This window comes from Echeneis naucrates, chromosome 10 (assembly GCF_900963305.1).
Source record: "Echeneis naucrates chromosome 10, fEcheNa1.1, whole genome shotgun sequence".
Taxonomy (NCBI): domain Eukaryota; kingdom Metazoa; phylum Chordata; class Actinopteri; order Carangiformes; family Echeneidae; genus Echeneis; species Echeneis naucrates.
This window is the reverse complement of record NC_042520.1, coordinates 15,536,488-15,562,244: the sequence shown is the minus strand read 5'-3', so window position 1 is coordinate 15,562,244 and position 25,757 is coordinate 15,536,488. Positions and strand designations below refer to the sequence as shown.

Below are 25,757 nucleotides of genomic sequence, written 5' to 3'. Positions count from 1 at the left end.
TGACATACCTAATGCATGTAGTGACCGTAGCTTATTTGCAGATGATCTTATCTTATCCCAAGATCCTATTCCCCTTCTCCACAGCTGTGAAAAAACTTAATTCTCGTCTTATTTATTGAGCTTTATTTCATGACAAATTTTATGTACGCAAAGATAAAAGGATTTCTCAAATATCAAGAGACACTACAGACGTATTCATGAAGCATCCTCAGGCTAAAAGTGGCTCTTAATCTGCCAATTTAGAAGACAAGCTGCATTCTGTAGTATAACTCGGTGGTAGGAATAAAGAATTTGTGAATACACTAATTGTGTACACATTGTAGCTCAGCGTTTTTTCATTGGAAGAGTAAGAGTTCTTCCATAATGTGTCATCAAGGGAAATTTAAGCTTTGCATTATCATCTTCATTCATTTGTTATTATGTAGATATATGCATCATAAGTTTACAGATACATTTTTTCTGTTAAATGGATGATGAAGTCATATAATCCCATCAGTGCGATTTGAGTGTCAGTGAAGCTGAATGTTAAAGCCCATGAGCGTGACCCAGGTGGTAGTGTTGAAAAAGACCCAGTGGATGGCAGAGGTGCCGAGCTCTACACACACAGGTCAGCTCACAACACACTGATGTGTTAAATGTTAAGACAACCAAGAACTGCGTCTGAGCTGTAAAGGAGGAAATTGCAAAGAACTATGTTGATCCGCTTCACATAGAGATCCATTGTTGTTGGCCATGTCTGTAAATCACTCACTTTTTGTAACAAAATAAATGCATCAGCGTTAACATGCAGTTCGGGGGCCTGTAATAGCCATTATGAGCTAGGACCCACACTTAACGCTATCTGTTCTGTTGGTTTTGTGGCACACTGCTTGATCCTTCACTGTGTTTTGGGGGTTTAAGTTCATTATTGATGCCCTGAAACACAAAACCTCTATCTGCAGACTCTTCTGAGTGGTGGACTTCACTATGGATGATGAGAACCAGCAGGGCCGTTCATACTGTCTGTCTATCTGCAGAAAAAGGGTGCATTTTTCAGATAGGAGGTTTTGCTCTTCAGCCATCGATAGTCACTCTAATTTAGGAGTGTCTGTTGTGTGTTGTGTTGTCCCTGTTGTCCAGTCCAGAGAGAAACCACAGTCTATAGCTCGTTTTCTACTGGTCTAAAAACCAGCCAAGGGCTGCCAGCATCCGGCTTTGGCGGCAATGCAAAAAAGGCTACAATCTGCATTCAGACCCATTTGGACAGTCTGCTGTAGATACAGATACTTATGCTCCACTCAGCAGTGATGCAAACACAACATGTCAGCCCTTCTGCTGCTGTAACTTATTTCAGTGCAGAGACACAGACCTTTTGTTATTGCCACCTGTCCATCTGCAGGGCTACATTGTGTTAAGCTTCTTTTAGCCAAGAGAAACAAAAAAGAAGCTAAGAAGCTTCTTATTTAATCAAAGTAGAGTTGTACAAACATACTTTTTTTCTTTGCTCTTGGTGGAGAAAAGGCTACAGAAGGTTAGTTCATTACTTGGCAGTAAAGTAACAAAAACCTCAAGTTGAAAGAATTGTTTTGATCTCAGAGAAGGTGAAGAAGACTTAGCTGCTTGGCTGTGTGCAAAGATACCACATGGTAACATTCACACTTTGTAATACGTTAGTATATAAAAAGAACCCTTTGATTCCTTCTGAATACAGATTCACACTTAAAGGTCAACTGCTGGTTTATAATGCACTCAGTCTTAATTCATTAAACCTTTTCTCTCCTGTTGGTTTACAAATTATACAATACATGAAGAGAAGTAGATTTACTGCTTTGCACAAACTTTAAACTAGTCGCCAGTGACCATGTATAAAAATAGAAAAAATACAATACATTAGTTATGAGTCAGAACCCACAATCAGAAGCTCATCTTCTCTTTAAAAGGTGAAACATAACATTCAGTCTTAGGGAGATCTTTAAATAGTCTAACCTGTAACATTTTCATCAATTTTCATTCAGCTGAGTCCGACAAATGCAGTTAGACACAGTTTTAGATTCAAATTATGAATGCCACGGTATTACACAAACCAACAGTTACCATCACTGTGCATTTTGTTCAGTGTGGTTACATTTCCTCCAGCGATGGGCCAGTGCAGTTCCCAGCTGCTCAGAGTCTTTACTGTACGTTGTCCCAGTGTGCTTTATCCCCTTATATCCCCTCAATCTCTGTAAAACAAACACAGTAAAATACTACCAAATAACTTTAAGAATAAAAGATAAGAATAATTTAGCTGTAACAACAAAAATGTAAGTGGTAAGCAAGTGGCCCCCTCATTATTTCATCCATCAAAGCATTATTTTAACAATATATTGACTGCAGAGCTGGAAATGTTTCATCTCAGAAATCTGGTCACATGAAAATAGGAAAGATTGCAAACAATCCTCATTCTCCCTCTGTGGTATGGTATGCTACAAATTGTACAAATACACACTGACAATTTCTGGATTTTTTTATTAAAGTTCATCTGTAACCAATCAAACAAACAAGTGTTTCATGAAGGCTCGTCAGGCTAGATGGATACAAACATCATACTGCTGGAAAACAGCTTTTGTTTAACCCTCAGTGGTCCAAACCCAAATAAGCTCTGTCTTCAGATGGTGCAGAGGTTTTTTTTCCTGTGAAGTGAAATCATTACTGTACCTGCAGCTTTGGTGGAACGGACAGTTTTATCCAGCATTTCCTCCTGATGCTCCGCTTTCCTCCCAGCGTCCAAAGACATCATGTTTGGGTTAACTGCTGACTCTAAACTGTCTGTAGGTCTGAGTGTGAGTGGTTGTTGGTCTCTGTCTGTCTCTGTGTGTTGGCCCTGTGATGGACTGCTGACCTGTCCAGGGTGTACCCCGCCCTCACATAGAGTGAGCTGGGATCGGCCCCAGCACCCCCCGTGACCCGGAAATGGCCGAGCGGTAGCAGATGAATGAATGAGTTATGACAGCTCCAGTGTTAATGGGATAAATTCAGTAACAAAGTCAACAAAGAAACCCCAGGAGGACTTTCTTAGGCTCTCAATTCATTCTCATCGCTGCAGTGATGCTGGACTCAAAGCAAAGCTTTCACTATCAACTTTAAAAGGAGCCAAAAGTACATATTTTACTGCTTTCTCGTGAGATATTACACCACATTAGGTGTTACCACTTTATTAAGCTCAATTCAGACTGTATAATAAGTGTGAGGCTTTGCTTGGAATGTCTTTTTATAGGTTCGTGGTGCAAAGCTGTGAAAATAGATCAGAATCTAAACAGTTACATGTGAAATTCAGAAAGTCAGAGCACAGAGATCAAGCTGAAGCTGACATAACATTGGAAGTCTCATATGTTTGGGTCTGGGGTTGTTGCTAAACTATAATGAGTCATTTAATGAAAAGCTGTATTTTCTCTGTTTTTCTATTTACTGAAAAGTTAAGTTAAATAAAAATGACAGCTTGTGGTTCATGATTTTAAAAGTGCTGCCTGACAAACCGTAGATCTTATATAAAGAAAGCAGCACTTTTAAAACCATTAGACACCGGTAATGCACTATTTATGATATTATTCCCTTCATCGTAAAATATTAAGAACGTGTTCCTGTGCATGTTTTTCACTGTTTGCAAGAGCCCCATCTGGACACACGAAGGCGCCATTTCTGTGCACACACACACACCAGGCTCAGTAAGAAGTTGGTAATGGCTGGTGTTGTGAAGCTTTAAAATGAAACAAGGTGCACTGTCGTTGCCCCAGCCCTCAGCAGCTCCACACTGAGTCGGATTTCAGGTTGGGTGTTATTTTTTAATGAGAGCGGAGCTGCATGTGAGGAAGCTCATGGCGCTCAAGATTACAGGTCGCTTTTGAAAGATTTCAGAAATGTGAAATGTGACCAATTTGTGAGCAGTGCTTCAAATAGAGAGGCGCAGACAGGACTGGAGAGAGGTGTATTAATACCATCTGAAGCGGACACGGGGCTCTGTGTTGACCTGTGTGTGACCCCCGCATCCATGAGGTGCCTTTACGCACAGAGGCGAGCTCACACGCCCGCCGGTCCGGCTCTCCTGGCGGACTGGAGGCGCCCCGGTGAGTCAGAAGAACCATGAAGACCGAACGGAGGACCACGGTGAAAGGCGAGCCGGCGGTCTTTTCGCCCCCTTCCAGGCTAAAAGTGAACCATTCGTTTTATTTGTTTGACAAGTCACGGTTTGCGTCCTGCAACATCTGCTCTGGAGGTTGGTGGCTGCGAACTTCCAAGACTCCATCCATTCCGGCTCTATGTGTCCATGAGCGTTGATTATTACTATTACAGCTTTTTTTCTTTTTTTTTTTTTTTTTTTTTTTGAACCAAACTCTGGAGTGCACCCAGCAGCATCGCCTCTGCACCCCGGGGGGAGATGGATGTGGAGGTGACGGATGTGAACGGGTCTATCTGTGTGTCCCACAATGAGAGCGGCGGCCGACTGAGCGTCTCCTCCGGCCGGGTGTCCACTGCGCTGGCCAGCGTGCTGATCTTCACCATCGTGGTGGACATCCTGGGCAATGTCCTCGTCATCCTGTCCGTGTACAGGAACAAGAAACTCAGGAATGCAGGTGAGAGATCGGGGAAAGAGCCTGGAAGTGCTGATTTTGAAGCAGGAGAAGGTGCGTGTGTGTGTGTGTGTGTTTAGGGATGAAAATAAGTAATGACAGGGAAACGGCTTTGAAGACCAAGACAGGCTGTGTGGAATCTGTCTTCACAAAATACAGCTGGGAGAGATATTATTCTTGTTCACTTTATTTAATCCAAATGTTAGTGACTGAAACAAAGAAACGTCTGGCTTTTTTGATTGACATCTGGGCAACATCAAAAGGAAGAAGTCTTTGAGTCACTGACCTGCAGTATTTGGGTGTCCTGCCTTCCCCTCTTCATTCATAACTATAATTATGTAATATAACTTGTAACATGTGACCTCTGCCTTTAGTAATCAGGCTGCCCTCTAAGTGAGCCTCTGGTGTCACTGTGATGGAGTTTCCACAGCCTTGGCTGTCTGTCTCATATCTCTTCATAAATAATACCACCCTCTTGCCTCTGTCGGCATTCATCCTTGGTTTCTCCCTCCCAGATAAATAACCTTGCTCCTTTTATCTGGACCTGTAGTGTGACATGAGCTACCAAGGTGAAAGAAGCCGAGGAGTCAAACGCAACCTTATATTTTGTCATGTCACATTTGCTGTGTGCTGTCATCAGTGTGGAGGTGAAGGAGACATTTATTGTCTTTTTATGGCCGTTTCTCTTTCTTGGCAAATATGCCATTATCATCATTCAATCACCACTTTTTTTTTCAAGACTGAAATAATGTCAAATGGTCAGTGAGGGATTTTTTTTTGTATTCCATTCCTTTCTACTGTTTTGGAAATTTATCTGTTCTCATGAACTAATTAGTAAATATAGAAAAATACTCAGGAAGGGACAATTGACCAATTCCTTATACGGAGCTGCTGGCTGCCCGACCACATCTGAAGAAGAATTTCTGAAGAAGACTTTGACCATTTCAATCATGAGTGAATGAATAAATTTTTCCAACTAGTGTGTTCACATGGGAAATGCTTTGATGCTTTGTTAATGCGTGTTGTGAACATGTGAAAAGCCAGTTCATATAACCTTTCAAAGAAGAAATATGACAGTATTTGTTTTTCAAATAACAAGTTCAAATGATAAGCAGCCCAAAGCCAAACAGTCTTACATGTGTCTGTCACATCCAGATTGTGAAAAAATCATAGACATCAGTGTCATAAATACATCACAATTTGCATTAATCTCAATGTAATCAATGCAAAAATTGTAATACCTTTAAAAAGAAAAAAAAGAAAGAAAAAACATGCATAAGTTTCAGCTCCCCTTCCCATCATAATAACTTTGATGCACTCCCTAAATCATTGCATAACTAAATCCTGATGCCCAGCAGCTCCTGGGTTAACCGTAAAGTCAGGAAAGCCCTCGGTTGAGGCAAAAAACTAAATACAGAGATCCCAACATAATGCCAAAGAGAACATGGGGAATTAGGTGCAACAATTAGGTCAACTAGTGTGAGGAGAAATTAGCTACATCCACTGCTCTCTTGTGTGCACCACCCAAAAGCAGTTTTGCAAGAAATTCAGAAGCCCAAACATAATTTGATTATCTGCTTTGTAAAAAATGACAGCTGGGCTCAAACAAAAGGTGGGCGCTAAATGGCCTGTTCAAAAGTCTTCCTCATGCTGGTGGACTACGGAGCCTGCGCTGAACGCAGACCTTGTGTCACTGTTATCCTCCACCAAATGGACTTTCAAGCAGATCCAGACACACACAAATCCTCGTCCTCTTTAGGGATGGAAATTGCTTCTTTTATTGGCCCATCAACAATTTCCTCTCTTCTTTAACAACCTATTCATAGGTCTGGCTCATGTTGTAAGAATGTTTCATTGTAAAGGGTTTCCAAAAGGAGAGCATGGAGCCACTGATCAGCTGTCTGACATAAAAATCTGTTTTTATGATGGATGGGCATTTTGTGAGGTGATGATAGTATAATCGCAGGATAATTGTTGTAGGATAATACAAAAACATTGCGTGTGTCTAAAAAGGGGAGGCTTTATGAGTCACAGCAGGTAAGCAGGCAAGACTACACGCACATATTTTTACAGTAAAGCCTGACGTCTGAAAACCAAATCCCGTCTCCTCTGTGACCGTTACACACTCTTTGCTGGTTTGCTACCTCACACGCAGCAGCAGGACCCTTCCGCTCTGCTTCACTTCAACACACACGCTGCTTCATATATCCCTCTGCTATCCATCCCCCCACCCAAAAAAGAAAAACATCATGAAAAAAACCAAAGTATGTGCATTTTTCACATTTGGAAGACACTGGTGCATGTGAGTGACGGTACAATTACACCCTAACATCTTCATAAATATTTCAGGGAGATAGGAAGAACTATATGTTCCACTTGTACACATTTGCAAGGTCTGTCAAGTGTGTAAATATAATAGGATCTATTCAGTGAATCTTCAAATGGTAGAGTATGACACTACAGGACTGCCAATGGGCTGTTAACACAGGAGTTCTCCACGGGGTTAACCAAACTAAAAATACACTGACAAAATGCACTCATGACAGGAAGAGAGAGGATGGCAGAAAATGAAAAGAATGAAGGGAAACAGAAGGAAAAAATAATGAAATAATGAGCCTGTTTTGTGGCTGTGTGCAGCTTGCACCGCTACGTTTGGAGCTGTGGGTCACGGGGGGGCACATAATGTTGAGGAAAGGTGTGAATTTTGTTCAACTGTGCGTTGCATCCATTCACTCTTCAGTTATGGATAAAACGTAGAAAATGGAGCGTCTAGAGGGGGGGTTAATTGAGTCAGTGGACTCAGTGAGTCAAACCAGAAGCCAATTTAAATTGACAGCACGGATTCAAGGGGAATATCACTAAGCACACTACATTAAACATGTCTTCTTTTCCTTGCAAACAAATAGTGGCTGGCATTTTGTCTGCTCTTGCAGCACCTGCTGAGGAAGGACATTATCAGATTAGGGTTACCTGAATAAATCACACCTGTGTGAGATAAACGTAACCCCATTTGTGCATTAATTCTGCTCTGTGGGACTGTTTCATTCAAATTTGTGTGATTTGCCATCTTTTGAGAGGCTGCGGAGTGGAACACTGCTGCACCAGACGCTGTTTGTGTCCTGACGGTCCAATTTCTGTCACAGCCAGTGATTCTTATTTTCTCAGACATTGAGGGTCTGATTGGTCGATGGTCTTTGATGATGACGATGATGTTTTTGGCCGGGCTCATGCAGGCTGCATCACCAAAAGGCAGCTCCTGTCAGTTTAATGTTAAACTTCTTAATAGAAATAATTCTCTGGTCCCTTGAATACAAGTTCATGAAGTAGTCACTACTAATTCATCAGTGCTAATGCCTTTGCCGTAAGGTTACTCTTGCTTATTTATGATAACGCCACTGACTCAGTCTAATGTAATCTAATTTGGGATATGCAATTGTAGTAATAAGCCTTGCGCTGTTGACATTCAGCCGGATTCAAATGATGCCAGCCCTCCTACACATTTTTCTTGAATTCATCTTTCCTTCAAAGGTGCATAAAAATAGTCGTGTGAATCAAAGCGCAGTGTATCACGTTTCCGGTGTGACTGGTGGGATACAGATGGAGGAATATACGCCCCTGAGATTCACATGTGCACACAGCAATGCAGGTTGTCAAACGGGGAAACTCACTCAACTTCCTCGCCTCCTGCCTTATTTCTAAAATTTTATACTTTTCAGAACTATTCAGCTTGAATGAAGCTAATGTGCCACAAATAGTGGCTACATTTTATACAGAACCTATTTTAATGCATGCAGGTTGGTCTTATAGAAGGGAGGATGTGAGGCAGTCTGACACATTTTTGAATATGCTGTGTCCTGGTGGGTGCTGAATGCTGTACTCTGGTGACAAATATCCTGTTTCTCTCACACAGAGCTGAATATTTCACCGCTGTACATGTTATGCTTCATCTGGTTAGAAAAACAATGTTGCATCCGACAGACAAAGACAGATACACTTGGAGGAATTCAGTGGGTGGTCGCTCAGTTCCCGGGAGGAAAGTTAAAAGGAAGAATGGGTTGATTTGATGCAACATTTCACTTCGCTGTGATGGTTTTGTGAATACCGACAGATCAGATAATAATAGAGACAGTGGCTGCGTGTCAGCTGTCCCTCAGATGGCCTGTAACCAATCAGCATACAGGTTAAACTCTGTTCAGCTCACACCCAACAAAAATAACTCCCAAAGATGTCAGCGGGAACAACATTGTTCTGGTCTCCAGCCGTGAGAGCTTCTGCTCTGATCCGTGTGTTGCACTAAACAATAATGGTTCTGAGTGCAGCTGGGAGTTGGGATGTGATGAACATCAGGCCAGGTTGGTCAAATGACCAGGCAGAGTTGGAGCTGTGTCCAGTCTTTTAATGATGACAACCAATAATAATAACAAAAAACAACAATCCCTTCAACAAGGATTTAGAATTTACCTCATTCTGTGCTGGTAAGGGGAGCTGTGGAGCTGTGAGGTTGGAGCGTGCCCTGTCTAGTTAGCACACATGATAACTCTGAGCCGCATGATGTCAGCAAGGAATCAAACCTCTGCACAATGACAAATGTGCACACTGAGTACTCTGAGCATCACAAATACGATCTGACAGATTTGCCCACTGAGCTGACTTGAGGATGAGGAGCAAATGCTTTTTATTTTTCATCTCGGCGCGCTGGGGAGAAATGGCTCGAACTGTTTTTGTGACTTGAAAGAAATGGGCTCGGTGTGAGTACCTGTGCCAGGCCTGTGGAAAATTGGGAAAGCAACATCCAAGATGAAAAGAAAATATCACAAAAGACTTTGTTATTTTCTTTACTACATTAAATGAATCAAGTAAGGCAAGTAGACTAAATTTAAACTGGCTGCTAAACAACATACTGTAGCTGTGTGGTCCCTGGGGTGCGGGGATTATAACAAGGCTTTGAACGCTGAGGATTGATGGCCAACATGTGTTTTAAATCCACTCCCATCATATCTGCCAATCAATGCTGTTGTTTCAGCTGTTGTCTGAGCAAGTGAGAGCCTCATGCCTTCACATCTCAACTTCAGGAGGTACTTTGTGTTATATTCACCCTGGAATCTGACACAAAATGTTGTTAAAGTGAAGCACATTATAGATTATAATAGATAATCCACAATAGATTATTTAGATTTCTAGTCTAACTAATGATGGATTTTTATTATGCAGCTTTAATCATCTTGAGGCTCCTCTTTAATGTCTTTATTGTCAAAAAGCTGCGTGAACTTCAATGGCAGCTTGTGCTCTATGAAAACTCGCTCACACTCAGAATAAACCTTTTGCTGTCTTGAAACACCAGTTGAGCTGCCATGTGTCTCCAGCGTATGTTCCTCTTATCTGATGCAGCATTAGAATTTGATTTATTGTGTTATTCTCTCCTACCCCACCCAGAACATCTGCACTATAACAATATCAGACGTCATTATCAATGATTCATGTCTTCTGAGGACATCCAGGGTCACACTAACATCAGCCTAGACCACCGAAGGAAGGAACTTGTTTGGATGTAATCATATATTAAAATTTGCCATGTCTTGGTTTTTATGTATTTTATAGTCTGATACCAGGAGTTAAGAAGCTTTACAGGAAGGGTCGCCCTTTTATTGCAATGGGCTGAGCAAAAGGAGGGAAATGATGCTCTTACAGTGATTCTGGTGGCTGTTACTGTAGGATATAGCAGCCAACAGTGGTGACGCTGCGCCGCGTGACTGTAACATCTATCATGTGAGCCCATTTAAAGACATTTAAAGGGGGATATGTTGGGTCTCTGTAACAACTCCATAAAGAGTTTTGCCCAGACCTGCTCCATGTAAAGTGCCTTGATGTAACTTTGTTATGATGATGATTTGGCGCTATATAAATACATTTGATTTGATTTAAATACTTTTCTCAAGCCATACATGTGAACCTCATAGTGGCACTAAAGGATGGATTCGAGGATCATCAAAGTCAGTGAAACCTATCCTCATGGTTATCTGTACCACATTTCACTGTAATCTGACCATCCAGTAGCTGTTCAGGTATTCTTGACCAGAGTGATGAATTGTCAGCACCAGTATGGCTAAAAATGCAGATTTATCAAGAAAAGGAGCTGTGAAAACATTTGCCCGAATCCACATTAGTGCAGTGGATGGTACATGCTAAAAGCTTCTTCAAAATGGGTCCAGTGAAGAGGCTGAAGGTACAATGGGGTTGCTCTTTTATGATGATACCTCCAGTGACCCGGTTTATTTTAAGAAAAGTATCCCGAAGCAGGAGTGCTTAAATTATATACCAGTCCGGAACAGGTTTTGTCTGTCGTCTAAACCTCTTTTTTCCTCCAGGCAACATCTTCGTGGTGAGTTTGTCTGTAGCGGACCTGGTGGTGGCATTGTACCCGTACCCTTTGGTGCTGACAGCCATATTTCACAATGACTGGACCATGGGAGACCTGCACTGCCAGGCCAGCGGCTTCATCATGGGCCTCAGCGTCATTGGCTCCATCTTCAACATCATGGCGATTGCAATCAATCGCTACTGCTACATCTGCCACAGCCTCCACTATGACCGTCTGTACAGCCTGAGGAACACCTGCTGCTACCTGGGCCTCACCTGGCTGCTCACCGCCCTCGCCACGGTGCCCAACTTCTTCGTCGGCTCGCTACAGTACGACCCCCGCATCTACTCCTGCACCTTTGCCCAGACGGTCAGCTCGTACTACACCATCTCTGTGGTGATCGTTCACTTTCTCATCCCACTGCTGGTGGTGTCTTACTGCTACATGAGGATTTGGGTGCTGGTGATTCAGGTCAAACATCGGGTGAAACCAGAGCAAAGGACCAAACTGAAACCGAGCGATGTGAGGAACTTCCTGACTATGTTTATGGTGTTTGTGTTGTTCGCAGTCTGCTGGGCTCCACTGAACCTCATAGGCCTGGCTGTAGCTATAAACCCGGTTAAAGTCGTGCCCAACATACCTGAGTGGCTCTTTGTAACAAGCTATTTTATGGCATATTTCAACAGCTGCCTGAATGCCATCATATACGGGCTTCTGAACCAAAACTTCCGGAAAGAGTACAAGACAATCCTCCTTGCTCTTTGCATCCCCCGTTTGCTCCTCATGGACACCTCCAGGTGTGCCACAGAGGGACTGAAGAGTAAGCCCTCACCGGCTGCAACAAACAATAATGTAGCAGAGATAAATGTATAAACATCTACTTAGGATGAAATGTCTCTGGAGCCTCAGTGTGGCCGTGCGCCATCATTCACCAAGTGCCTTCAGAAGATGTGTATCATTTAAAGAGAAGAGAAGCATGTTTGGAGAGGACACTGCTGCCACACCACACAAATTCCTCCAAAGTCCTAGTGTTCCCTCATGTTGGCAGGAAAACCATCACCAGTGCGTTGTGTTCATAACTGGAAAGCAAGAAAGAAGGCAGTATTGGAGGGGGATTTGCTGCAGGACTTTCTCAAAAACCCTTCAAATTGAACAGTTAGCTTGCACTGTTAAGCCTATGTTTGGATGAGAGACTTCACGTTTCAAGCAGCATCCCAGCATGTGTTTATCACATGCACTGCCTAATTCCTCAGTTCAGTCATGAGCACATCAACAACATAATGAAAATGACATAAATGTATTTTCCATCAGCACTGTGTCATTGCAGTTTTAAAAGCAACAAGAGAGAGTAATCAAGAGTTTTTCCCCCCTCTTTCCCTTCAAGTGAAATCCAATTTTAGAATGACACTGTAAACTTATATAGCTCGAAGCCCAACTCTGGATTTTAGTTAGGCCTAATGCCACGCTTTAGCTCCAACCTGGAAATGTTTGAATCCTTCATGTGATTCCTAGAGTGCATTAAAATTTCTTTCTCTTTCCCACTGGGGATGTAATGTATGATAACTGACTGTTATACTGTTTCACCTCCAGGTTTGTTTTCTGAGAAATGTTGCTCCTTTGAAAGACACTGTATGATTGTGGAAGCTTTTTCCCTGGAAGCAATTAACTGGCTTGGCGTGTGAAACAGCATGTACATAAAAGTGCTGTATCTCTCATGTCATGAAAGTTATTCTGGAAAACTCTTACCTGTTTCAATTTATAGGCGTCCAAAAGGGTGAAAACTCACTCAAAACCCTCACTGGATGAATGATTTAGGCAGTCTGACAAATTCAAAAAAGGAACAGATTACAAAACACCAAGCTAGTTTTGTTGTTTATTAAATGCCCGGGGGATATGATAGACATCGGGAGCCAGAGATGTCATTTTGTGATAGAGCGACTGTGCCTTTGCACATGTCACGCTAGCTGAAATGAACTTTGACGCCATCCGAGCGTCACTTCCACCCAGGAAACAAACAATGAGCAGTTCACCTCAAAGGGAGGCTCAATGATATCAAAGTGACACATTCTTGATATGATGCACTGTTGCAGGAGTATTAAAAACACATTTCCTATTTCCATTTCAAATGATTTATAGATCATCCCAGATATTCTTTTAGATCTACTCTATAGCTTGGAGAGGCTGTCTGACGTCTGGCTAATTACAGCAAAGGATTATAGATGCAAGGACAGAAACCTGATTCTGCGGTTTACCTTGAATCAGCTCAGGGAGACCAAGCTGTCTTGCAGCCTCAGGTTCCGTCTATTTGTAGAGCTGCAAAATACCATAAAACTGTTCAACTCTGCTTACAGTCACATAAGTGTCTCTGATGTGGAAGAAAGATGCAGCCCACACGCGATTGCTAGGCTAGACTCAGACGAGTGGCCAAAGGGGATTGAGGAAAGATGACTGTCGGCTCCACAACACCAAGGAGCCATTTACGAATGGCCGGGTTATCCTTCCTTCCCCCCCCCCCACCTTCTCCTCCTTATTTATTGCTTTTCTTGCTGTCCATTCTTGCACTTGTACATATTTACCCTGTTTTCTCCTCGGGCAACTGAGGTGTAGTTTGACATTTCAAAAAACATGTTTCTTTTGCCTTCTTCTAAGCTGAGACAATTGATACCACTGCCATATCTGTCTGTTAAGCATGAAGCTGCCACCAGGGGACTGTTCATTTAAGGGAAGAAAACAGCAGACAAAGAAGAAGTGACCAGCAAGAAACTGTCATCACACCAAGAAATATTCCAGCACAAAGCCCTTCAAAACAGTTCAGGTCTGGTCTTTGAGCTGAGCTTTTCCTTTTTTATCTTTGGAGAGATAAATATTTCAGCAATGGGCATTTTTACAATGAACAGACTAAGCCACAACTCATATTACTCTGTAAGTAAAGCTACAGAGCTGTCCAGAGTCAGGGATGAATAGTTGAGATGACTGGTGTATCTACCCACACAGTCTGTCATTTTGCCTTTGATTTAAAACGAAGGACAATAGCTTGTGGAGACATTTTTCTTACAGCTACGTTCAAGGACAGTATTATCTATCCATCCCGTCCTCCCCTATAAGATCAGTCATAACTCATGACTTTATTTTGCCAATTCCTTGTACATATGTGGCTCCGTCCTACTCTGAGTTTATGTTGTCTCTGGATTTGCTCTGTGAAATCCGTCTCATTTTCTTTTGCTTTTGCTTTAGCTGCTTAGTCAGTCTCTCATGTAAGCTTTCCACTATCCGGCAACAATGTAAATCCAGATTTATTGTTATACAGTGATTTAAATTTGAGTCAAAATCTGATTTCATAAATTATTTGCTTTTTTTTTTCATCAACAAGAAATATTTGTAAAAGATATACAGTGCACTTAATGTCAGTGAGTATTGAAAAATGGATGAAGAAAAAAGGAGCGAGGTGTAGACTGATAAAGAGGAGACTGCCTGTGGACAAAATATTCTACTCCCTCCCTTTTATACTTCATAATTTGTTTCGTGCGAGCAGGAGAGACCTTGAAGAAACAATTTCTCATTTGTGGGAAATAAAGATTATTTCCATAACAGCAGAATTCTGTCTCAAATGCGATTAACACAAAATGGGTGAGCAATGAGACATTATATGGCCCAACGCAAGCATGACACGATGGCTCTCTGCCGGCTAGATGAAGCCAAACGTAACACCCCCATTTGCACAGAGGAATTTCTGGAGCTCTTGCACATCGCTGCGTTTTACAGCAGTGGGGTCTCACTGTGGGCTCACTGCCACAATAGCAAGTCTCCTAATGGATTTGTGCATTGGGTTTAGCTCTGCATGTGTTCTCATGCATGCACGATGTGTTCCTACATGTCCCAGTGGGCTCTGGGTCACAATACTACCAGGAGGTTTTAGGTGTCATGGGTCCAAAAGGAAATAAGGCTTTTGGTGATTGTTAGCGTCAGATTTCTTGACTTTATTTTTAGACTGAATCATATACAGCGGAGAGGATTATGGTCTGTAAATGTTTAATTATTTCCACTTGACAAAATGTTCCCATGGTCCTTGTTTATTGACAATAACCGTGAGTGTGTGATGGTATTAATATTGAAAGGACACAGAACTTTGATTCATACTAAAGTTTCAATGCGGCATAAATATAGCATTGGAGTCGTGCTTTAACTGAAATTAAATGTATTATATATGTGTTTTCTTTGCAGAAAAATTGCCTTTGGCATAATGAGTGAGACTGATACTGTTCAAACACTGTAAATATGAAGAAGCTTTTCAAGCTGAAGCTGGTTTTAACCGCTTTATTTACTGTCAGGCAGTCCGGGCCTTTGAAACTAGCCATCAGGGCCACTGCAGAGAAGTCACAAGATAATTTTGTTGCTAAGATATGTTTTATTTGGAAAAACTATGGCTATATTTTTCTGCTGCAGCCATTGTCATAAAATGTTTTTTTCCTGTAATAGTTGCCTTAAATGAATGGATAAATTCATTGTCACCTCTTTGGGGTCTTGAATCTGTTCACTTTATGCAGAGGGAGATGAGAATGATGATTCCATCCATATGCAGCTAAATGTAAAATTATCCACAGCAGTTCATTAATTTAGCATATATTAATGTATTATATTATATGAATGAACTGTCTTTCTTTTAACAAAGTAAGGCATTTTATAAGCTTGTCAAATGTTTGTGAGAGTAAAATAAAAGCCAAACATTAATGGAGAAAATTATTTTGTAACTAAATAAATGCAGAGGTGTGAATGGGGCAATATTGGCCACTAATATTTCAAATGTTGAAATCCGTGAAGGAGCATACCATTTAAACACTCAAGGATTGGCTGCCACAAAGCTGTACGTGAAATACAGTAACCCACCTGGTTTCTTTGTACTTGTGCATACAGGAGGAAATTAATGCTGATACAAATTCTCTAACCACTGGCAGCAATTGTAAATATATGAATGACAGAGCAATGAATAGTGAGGAAGTGTTGCTTTTATTCTCACCGTCATTTCCAATGGAAACTTCATTGACAGTAATGGCTCCAATTGCAACGCTTGGAATATCTTCTGAAGGGCACTGTCTTGCATGGTCAAAACAACAGGTGTGGCATGGCAGGGTGCCTCATGTTTGACATACAGCACTGGTGATGCGAGGAATGTAGAAGGCATAGCTAGGGGAGGCTACACAGTGGCCACCGTGGGAAATACTTCAAGAAGGTCAAAGGTCAAGATCCATGAGGAAGGTTAACTTCGCATTGAACTTGTAGCTGAATGCCCCCTGACCAGATTTACATACTGCTATTCCATTGAGAAGATGGTTTTATCAGGCTTCTATTTTTGAATCAGTTGTTTTATTAAAATTCATAATCCCACCATAACGAACATGTACAGCCAGTGACAGCACCAGTTCTCTCTGCTGCTCAACGCAATAAACTATGTAATTAATTTAGAGTTTTGCTTCTGTTTGCAGAGAAAATAAAATTCTAATACACTTGGAGGATGTAGTTTTGATTGGGGATAATTGCTGATGACCTGTTTTAGAAAGAGGTCATTATTTGTTTTGTAATTATTGAAAATGATTGACTTGTGATAAGGGAAGTTACTTATGGGATTGTGGATGTCTAAAACCACCATCTGGCAAACATTAAAATGTTAGTTAGCAGCTCTGTTTAGACACAATCACATTGGGTGCATTTTGTGCATTGTGGATCTGATTAGCAGATTAAAGTTTTAAACTAAACTGGAGGAAATATTATTGAGTCACAAGATGTTTTAAAAGTGCACCTGCAGTCCATTAAAATCCACATCTGATATCTGCTGACTGAAGATTACACAAATTACACTCCTTCATATATATATATATATTCACCACACAGGCCTGTCTGGCCTGAGGGTTGCTGTGGGACACTACATTGAGAAACATTTCAAATTTATTTTCAAATTTCCTCATGGTGATTCACCCAGCAACTGATAAGAATAAAACAAATGACTGTGATGCTGTTCTCTAGCTCTGGAGTCAGTGACGTCTTCCTTTGGAGTGGAAATGCCTCAACAAGCAAACTGATTCCTTTTAACATACGTCACTTGAGTGTTCTTAGTTCTGGCTACTCTCTTTTAGGTGCCTTATGAATTAAATGTGTTTTTGGTTAACCTGCTGAGCGTGAGACTGGTGAGAACAAAGCCAACTGGAGCAGAAAGTGCCACTCCTTGACACTCAGCCAGGGAGATTTCAACCAGAAGAAGAGCCAGTGTACCGACACTAAACGTATATACTTGGTATGAATTAGGCTTAATGTCTAGAGGTGGTCTAGAGTTGTATTATTCAGTAGTGGAACGCAGGCACACAGCTACGGTTACCGTGCATTGTGCATCTGCAGCCACTGAGGAGGCTGAGGGTATGTAATGTTTTTATTCCCCGAGAGTTATTTAAGATTGCCATAAGAGACCGTTACTGTTACACCGTTGCTTCCATTTTTAGAGCCTTGTCATAAAAGGAAGCAAAAGCTTCAGCCTATTAAACAAGTAATAAAATAAAACAAAAAGTTGAAGCTTCAATTTCAAAATGATCTGTATCAGATCTTCATTCCAACAGAATATATGTGGGAAACCTTTCTCCTCTGAAACTGTAAATTCTCCTTCATTTACTTGGCTGTAAACACAGATTGTTCCCGTAAACCCCTCCATTCATTCTGCTGCTTCCATAAGCAGGGAAATCACCAGTAAATGTCAATGCACCAGCTTCTCTGGCGGCCATACAAGCCCAAGTCACTTAAGAACTATCCTGTGTTCCTGCTGCTGAGGTTCACTGGGGCTTTCATCTGAGGAGAATCTCTGAGGTCACAGTCACGAAGTCTTCTCTCGATGGAGAACATGCACAGCTTGACCAAAGTTATTCTTCACCATGCAAATGCTTCTCTGGTCACAAGACATGTGATGCTCAGTCAGTTTGTTTGATAATTTCTCGTTTTCTTTTCTTAGAAAAGGAAAGGAAAGCCACACTTTCTTTGAAAATGTATCAAAATGGATACTGGCAAATTAGCTATCTCATATCTTCTTCACTTCCCACTATACTGACAGCTCCACTTCAATGAAGTTATTTTGCTCACAGGTTTGTATTGTCCAATTACTTTTAAAACTACACAATTCAGGACTTGTCTTTTAAGACTTACTACCACATATTTTTTCAATATTGACATAACCTTCTCAAATTACAGCTAAAACGTGGAACTTCAATGGATTATCCATTATTAAATGAAATAAGATCAGCATGGTTCTTATTTTAAAGATATCATTATTATAAAGTGCTTGATTTATGAGGCGATGATGAAGGAATATTTTACAATTCTAAAAGTGGAATTATGTGATGCTGTTTTAAGGTATGACATATATGTCTTTGAGAAAATCAGCAAATACGAGTGCAGTACTTTCCAAAGAAATAATAATGAGAAAATAACAGTCAAATCCAGCTGTTAAAGATAACATTTTATGATCCAGAGATATTAAATCTATATAATCTGAAAAACACATTATCACAAAGCTGAACACACACTTGTTATGTTAACTCATGATCAGCACGTGTTGTGCTGTGAGAAAGGTCTGTTCCCTACATACCCTCAGCCAACTTCCACCTGAGGGGAGGTGTAATCGCTCAGAATAAGTGAAAACATCTGTGTGGGTGTGCCTGGCCTTTAAATGTTATTCAAGTATGAGCTCACTTTATTCTCTATTACATAGTTTTATTCATTTTCAATGCTTTGTTTGATTACACAGTGTCTCATGTGTCTGTTTAAAAAGAAAAATATATGCTTTCTGAAAGCAGATTTTGTTCAAGCTGTACAGTACAGGCAGCCCTTAAAGGAAATGCAGAAAGATTCCTTGATAATATGTCTATTGCTTTACTGAAAAGAGACTATATACAAAAATGTCTGATGACAGTCAGCCAGGTTTTGGCCTTGCAAAAGAAATAAAAGAAGTAAAAATTCCCTTAGACAATGTGAATGTGATGAACTGGATAATTAGCCTTTAAGTATCAGCCTGGCTTCTCAAAAATGTATTTAAGAAAGATAAAAAAATTTAGAGTTATTTTACTTGTGCATAATATATATATTATAGTATTTAGCATAGTAGTATTTATAGTATTATAGTATTTTAAGTGTGAAATAGTGTGAAAAGTGCTTAGTATGAAGTTGTCTTAAATGTAAATATTTACATCATAAATACACCATTATTTATAAAAGCAGTACAACATAACATAGAAACATCATACAGAATGCACAAAACTGTAATAATAATAAAAAGATGTGACAAAGAAACTGAAACAAATGCAGCATGCATTTTTTGGAAATATATGAAACCTCAGTCTTTTGTTCAAACTTGTTCCTGCTTTGCAAGATTTTACATAGATTTTACCTGATGTGTTACCAACTGCAACATTAAAAACATCATTATCAATAATCCCCTCATATATAAGCACCTTCTAAATGATAATTCTGGTTTATAATTTCTGGTTTGGTACTTCGTCGTAATCGTATTTCACTTTTGTACTTCTACTTGGGTTGAATCAATAACCGGAAAACTAAAGAAATCATTGAAACGTCGCCTATCTCGCGAGACTGAACAGCGCCAAATCGCGTCATGTGACGTTCCCGTGACCAAAGCGGAAGAGGTTCTTCGAACAGTGACAGCACTACAGACAGAGCTAAGCCCCTACACTGTCTGTTTGAGACGTTTTGGACCTGTCTCCAGCCTCCTGTCAGCTCGGCCATGGACGGAGCCGTCAGAACATCCCCGGACGCTGCAGCGGACCCTCCGGTTTATTATCGAGGGTGAGACAGCTCACAGTTACTGAAAACCAGCAGCTAGCTTTAGCCTGCGTTAGCCTATCGTCGCTCTCTATCTGTGCAGGGACGGGAAGAAACACACACAGAAAACAAAACAAAAGCGTATTTATTGTGGCAACATCATCGACAAAGGGGCATGACATGGCTGTAGGAGTCCAGTCACTCCTCAACAGTCCGGTTGATGTCTGTAAATGAATAATAAATGTGCAGTCCTCTTTATGTTCATTCTTATCTGTATATACTTCACTATATATACTGCCTCTTAATCTTTACTTCCTCATTGGCCTATTGACTCAGATTTTTATCTTTTGCTTCATACTTTATTATTCATGGTATATTTATAGTCTATCTGTTTTATATCTAAGTAAGTATGTGCATATTTCTATACTAATAACGTATCTTGATTCCTCTTGGCTGACTCATGAACTTGTACCCCTGCAGGAATGAAAGCTCCCTGGTTTCAGCCCTGAAGACACTGCTGTTCTTCACTATTCTGATGGTAACGCTTCCCATAGGACTTTACTTTGCATCAAAGGCGTACATCTTTGAAGGTGAGGTTTATAACAATACGATGATTTTGCCAGCACTGCAGCGCCAGACGGACCCTTTGAGGTGTATTAAGTTTCAGTGATGATTTAATGGTGATGCTAACACAGACCAACCCTCTCATGCACATGTATGTTTTGTCTTTGTCTGCGATCAAAGAAAGCCCTTTTTCTCAAACCCAGCCTCAATGATGCAGGATTCTGCAGCCCAACACACTCATTTATATCATACAGCTACAAAATGAGGATATGGCTTGGAGCTATGGAAATCATGGTTACATTTTTTGTGATGATGAGCATGTGACAACTTGTGTATTTATATAGAATTCCTCAGACACTGATGGCATATTTTCCCAGAAAGCTTGTTGAGCGTCTTTGTCCAAGCAGCAATTCAAAAGCCAAAGTTATTCAGCTTACAAAGATATGAAACTGATCAAATCTGCATATCTTCATTGTGTTTTAGCTTCAAAAGGCTTCAACAATGAATCAGTTTCTTGCTGAGTTACTCTGTCCGATGACAGGTGTTGATAATAGCTAAAACCTTTTATGAAATAACAGCATATTGTCCAACATTACATTTTTTGACAAAAAAAGAGCTAAAAGTACTGGCAGTTATTTGGGGTCGGGCTCAAATAGTAAGTGAATGATGGAAAGATGATACTGTCTTCATAGCATAAAAAAATCAAGACATTCAACCTCAGTATTGTATATTATTGAACAGAGGAACTGCAACTATTAACTGAACGTTCTGATAGTCCATTGACAGAACATCAGTAAGAAACTGGTTTAATAACAAAAACATTGTCCAAGTGATTTTGCTTTCTTTACCTTTGCTCCTTCATCTCCTTTTCGCAGGGTCAATGAAGATGTCGAGCTCTGACAGTTACTTCTATGCAGCCATTGTTGCTGTGCTCGCTGTGCATGTGGTTTTGGCTTTGTTTGTTTATGTGGCTTGGAACGAAGGCACGCCTAAAGGGAAGGGCAAACACGATTAAGCCATGTCCTCCTGAGCTCGTAAGACCAGAGGAGACGGACAGACTCAGAGACTCGCAGGCCCCTCCCCCCTCTTCACCATGGGCTCAAGCACTAAACATGAAAACATCTACTAACCAGACAGTTAGGGGGTATAGTTTGAGTTTAGGCTGAAAGCAAAGATCTATTGTATATTCCCTAGCAAGGGGGAGTGAGTGCTGGTGGGTGGTTTTGTTTTTTGTTTTTTTAAACCAACCTCAGCAGGCCCCCTTTTTGACTTTTTGTTCTCTGACATTGTTACTTTTGTTGGCAGAGGACAGCTCATATTTTAAGAGGCTTTCTTATAAGCTGTCAATGCTGTAAGTTCTTTCACAATAATTGCTTGCCATGGAAACCATCTCGGGCTTTCAATGACGTGTTTATGTGTGAACTATCACTATATGCACTTGTGTTGCATATGTGTGATGGATTTGATTCCAAAATACTCCACTCCATCTATTTGTTGAGATCTTGTGTTACTGAATGGATTTCTCTGCCTTCAAATTCCAGTTCTAATCTGCATTACTTTTACGACTCTTAACTTCAGTACAAACCCATAATGTGCTTAAAATTTCATTATGTCATAGTATATGATGTCTTGTCCTGAAAATACTGTGTTGGTCCTTGTGTTGTTGTTGGTTTTTTTTAATTTGTGTTGTAATGTGTTTGTGTATAGTAGTAAAATTATATTTTGAAACTTGAATTTAGGAAATAATGCAACATCAGACTGTATTTAAGGAAATCTTTTGTATTCACAATGTTTTGTGAGCTTAAGAAGCCAGATGTCAATTGGTTCAGATGAAATTATTGACTCAAATAAACTCGAAGAATTGTAACTTTTAATTTCTTTCTTTAAAGGCTTGTTACTTTGTCAAAACCAAATGCAAATGCTAATTTTCCTCAGAAAAACAGATCAGTAAAAAATTAAAATGGGAAAAAAATCCAATATACAACAATATTCAACCTAAATAGAAAAAATACAATTATAGAATGCATTGTTTATGATTAATTACACTGTTATTATTACTCATACAACTTCCGCTCAGCTCAACTGATAGAATAAACATTTTTATATACATGTGGTACATGCATGTGATAAACAAGTGTCACACAAGAGGCCATTACTTCCTCTACCATCTGTTGTGAAAGCCACACCAAACCAAAAGTGGGTGGATAAAGAGTCCTGTGCATGTTGATGCATTTATTTACTTTTCTCTTTGGAATGTCAGGTTAGGTTTATTTATGCTGAGTCAGCTCAAGAGTTTCTATTGAAAACAAATCATGTGTGTAACATACATCATGGTGCTCACTTTATCATAGAGAGATGGACCTATTATAGTGTTTACACCAGAAGCAAATTAAACTTTCGCAAAATCAACAAGCTTGACATGCAATAACAAAATAATTTAACAAAATCAATTACTTTTTTCCTCCTCACTTAGAGCAATATGTGCATGCAGCCATTTTAAAGTAACAAATGTTTTATATTGTGAGCAAAGAAGGTAAAAAAAGGCACTTTTTAAATTGATTGCTCTGATCTGTCCCAGGCCTCACAGAGGTTATAGTGAAAAGAATCAATCAAGGTGCCAAAACAATAAATGCTTTCTCTGAAGGCAGCCGAGATGATGAGAAACTTCTGCAGGGAACCTCTGCTGTCACATGGTGGCAGCAAACAGTCGGCCTGTTCCCACAGACAACACAACAAAGGAGCTCAGCTCAGACAAAAACTGACAGATGCCAGGCCATAATGTTGATTTCCGCTTCAGACACTGTGTCAGCAGCTGATTTTGGTTCATTTCCTTCTGCACCATGTGGGCCCTCAGTTTTCAACAGTTCTCCTCTGTAGCTCACGCTGAAGACTGGAACTAGTAGTGGAACTGCAGTCTGCATTGAGTTGAACAAGGCTGGTGTTGGTGATGAGGTGACAGGCCTGCAAGCAATCAGACTGATTCAGTCAGCAAACATCAGAAGCTCTGTTTCCCTTTTGGCTGATATTTCATAAGCTTACCCTTGAAGCAATACAAAGTGGGTGCAAGGGCAGGCTTTGCTTCTGGCTCATTGTCATTTATCACACATTAGCAGGTTGGGTGTATAGTGACAGCGTGATGGAAAACAGGCCAGAGAGTGCTGAACACTTACATGAGTAAGAGATTAAATAAAGGTTACTTTTCAAGTCAATTCAGTTTTTATTTTTATAGGGCCAAATCACAACGTACTTAATAAATCTCAAGGTACTTTGTAGGGAAGAAACCAGCATTTTCCGTAATTAAAGCTCATTTAAGTGTGATTGTTATAGTTAAAATAATATTAGAAATATTCATACTGAGGCCAATTTTCATCAACAACAACAACAGCAGCAATTAAAACATAAATAATTATAATGAGTGTTGTAATGACAGAACTGGATCCTGCAGCTTCAGAGAGAAGGAAAGAGGCACAGGCCCATAGCAGCATACTTCACCTGAGCCAGGACGACAAGACCCTGAATGATCCCACTTCCTGGTTCACCAGCAGAGGAGCTGAGCTGAAGGCTGACTGGGATTCAAAGAACCACAAGTTCTTTAACACTTCTGTAGGTGAGAAAGAGGATTTAAAATTCTATTCAGGATGTTACAGAGAACCACTGCAGACTACATGGGAGAGAAATGATCCCTTTACCCAGTTCCTGTCAGCTCTGACGCTGCAGTATTTGCAACCTGAGCCAGTTTATTATCCTGATAACAGAGAATCGCTCCTTGATGATTTTATGTTTTGTGCCCTGCATGCAGTCCACTTTCACTGACTGAACAGATTAGTAAAGTCGGAATATCCCAGAATATCTGTTCACTACTTTATGTTTTTAAGCAATAAGAAACGTCTTTTCACGATATATGGTATCTCTGTGGCCTGGATTTCCACCCAGCAGGTGGCGTTCCTGACAGATGCAACCTTCAGACTTGCAGCATGAGGGTGTTAAATGAAAATAAAGGGAGAGGGCAGCAGAGTACTGTGCTACAGCTGGTCGGTAACATGAAGCATCACGCCACAGGGAACAAAAAGAAGAAAGCCATAGAATAAATCATCTGGACACATTCAATTATATTCATCATTAAACAAAACCAAGGCTGCTCTTGATGTGTTTGTCGGAGCTGTTATTCTCAGTCTAGGTGCTATTGAGATGATAATTACCAGCTTGAGCACAGAAATGATAACAGGAACTGGGGTATCCCTTACCCCCCCCCCCCCCCCCCCCCCCTTTTTTTTTTTTTAAATAGCTGCATGTATGGCAGGGTACACCGAAAGCATACAGTAAATAATCACCGTGCAGGTTTTTGAGCCCTGAATCTTTGTGCGACTATGTAGGTCTGTTTTTGGGTTGACACTTTTTTAATTGAGCTGAAAGTTTAGTCGGTTTAGTTAGTTACAAGGCTGTTGGCAACTTCAGGATACTAAGGTTCTTATTGCCATTATGTCCATTTCTCTAATGAGTAAAAAATGATAAATGAGTTACATCTACAGCTTTGGGAGTCTTCTAATAATTTCAGTGTCCCCAGCTTTTATAAACTGTACAGAGATTATTACGGGTGAGGAAAGAGGGGTGTTAAGAAAAGAAGGAGGGTGGTTTGCTGAAGGGAAGCCAGTGTAACCTGACTATTTATTTTGCCACTTGTTAAAAGCAGGAAAACTGAAGAATTCTTATTGTGCTGTATTTAATTTGGTAACACCATACGGTTCTGTAATGACTTCTGCGATAAAATGTATTCCAACAGCGGTTTAGTTGAGCTTTGGAGAGGACGTGTATCTTTACCTGTGGATGCCTGTCTCATTAGTAAGCTTAAATTGGTTCGTCATCATCTTTCATTTTTATAGTTTTTCAGTAAAACGTTCAGTAAAAGTTGAAACAAAGAAGATGTAGTTTTATTGAAGCACAAATCAACTGCTTGGACTTCAAGAAATCAAAATATCTTTAAAAAAAAAATCAGCAACAGCCAAAGTAGTGCCCTTTAAATTATAATGCTCTGTATGGGACAGTCTAGTCTGATGTTTATTGGGCCATGCTCTATATTTCTAAAAATGTGTTAGACCGTATGTCTTCTATGATGGAGTGGCTCTCTCAACACAATTTGAAATCTTGGCCTTACACTAGAAGGATTTCATTTCAAAGTGCTGGATATCCAGCTATAGTCATAACTCATATCTGTTCATCTGTCAACTGTTCAAAAACACACATAATCGTTTTCTCAAAGATGATCACTTTATCGTATTTTAAGATGACGTATATCCCGAAACTGAGTTTTATCTCCATTTCTAAAATCAGATGTGATAGTTTTGTTTTTTTTAGACATTCATAATAAATAACATTCCTGTCTGTTTTGTCTGGTGATGGTGCTATTTATTTTCTCAAATGACACATTGGGGATTTGAAAC

General features: G+C 40.3%; 2 protein-coding genes and 1 long non-coding RNA gene across 3 annotated transcripts; 2 read left to right on the top strand and 1 right to left on the bottom strand.

Annotated features, from left to right (window-relative positions):
* Positions 1-4,393: 4,393 nt before the first annotated feature.
* On the top strand, positions 4,394-11,817 carry mtnr1c (melatonin receptor 1C). The gene is made up of 2 exons (XM_029512276.1): positions 4,394-4,589; positions 10,952-11,817. The coding sequence occupies exons 1-2, from the start codon at positions 4,394-4,396 to the stop codon at positions 11,815-11,817; spliced, it is 1,062 nt and encodes a 353-aa protein (XP_029368136.1).
* A 7,801-nt stretch (positions 11,818-19,618) lies between these two features.
* On the top strand, positions 19,619-22,180 carry vma21 (vacuolar ATPase assembly factor VMA21). Its single transcript, XM_029512277.1, has 3 exons — positions 19,619-19,779; positions 20,236-20,345; positions 21,195-22,180. The coding sequence occupies exons 1-3, from the start codon at positions 19,718-19,720 to the stop codon at positions 21,332-21,334; spliced, it is 312 nt and encodes a 103-aa protein (XP_029368137.1). The 5' UTR covers positions 19,619-19,717; the 3' UTR covers positions 21,335-22,180.
* An 827-nt stretch (positions 22,181-23,007) lies between these two features.
* On the bottom strand, positions 23,008-24,126 carry LOC115050307 (uncharacterized). Its single transcript, XR_003841191.1, has 3 exons — positions 24,009-24,126; positions 23,812-23,920; positions 23,008-23,280 (listed from the first exon to the last, which is right to left on the bottom strand). It is a non-coding gene; the product is annotated as an uncharacterized LOC115050307 (long non-coding RNA).
* Between the last annotated feature and the right edge of the window lie 1,631 nt (positions 24,127-25,757).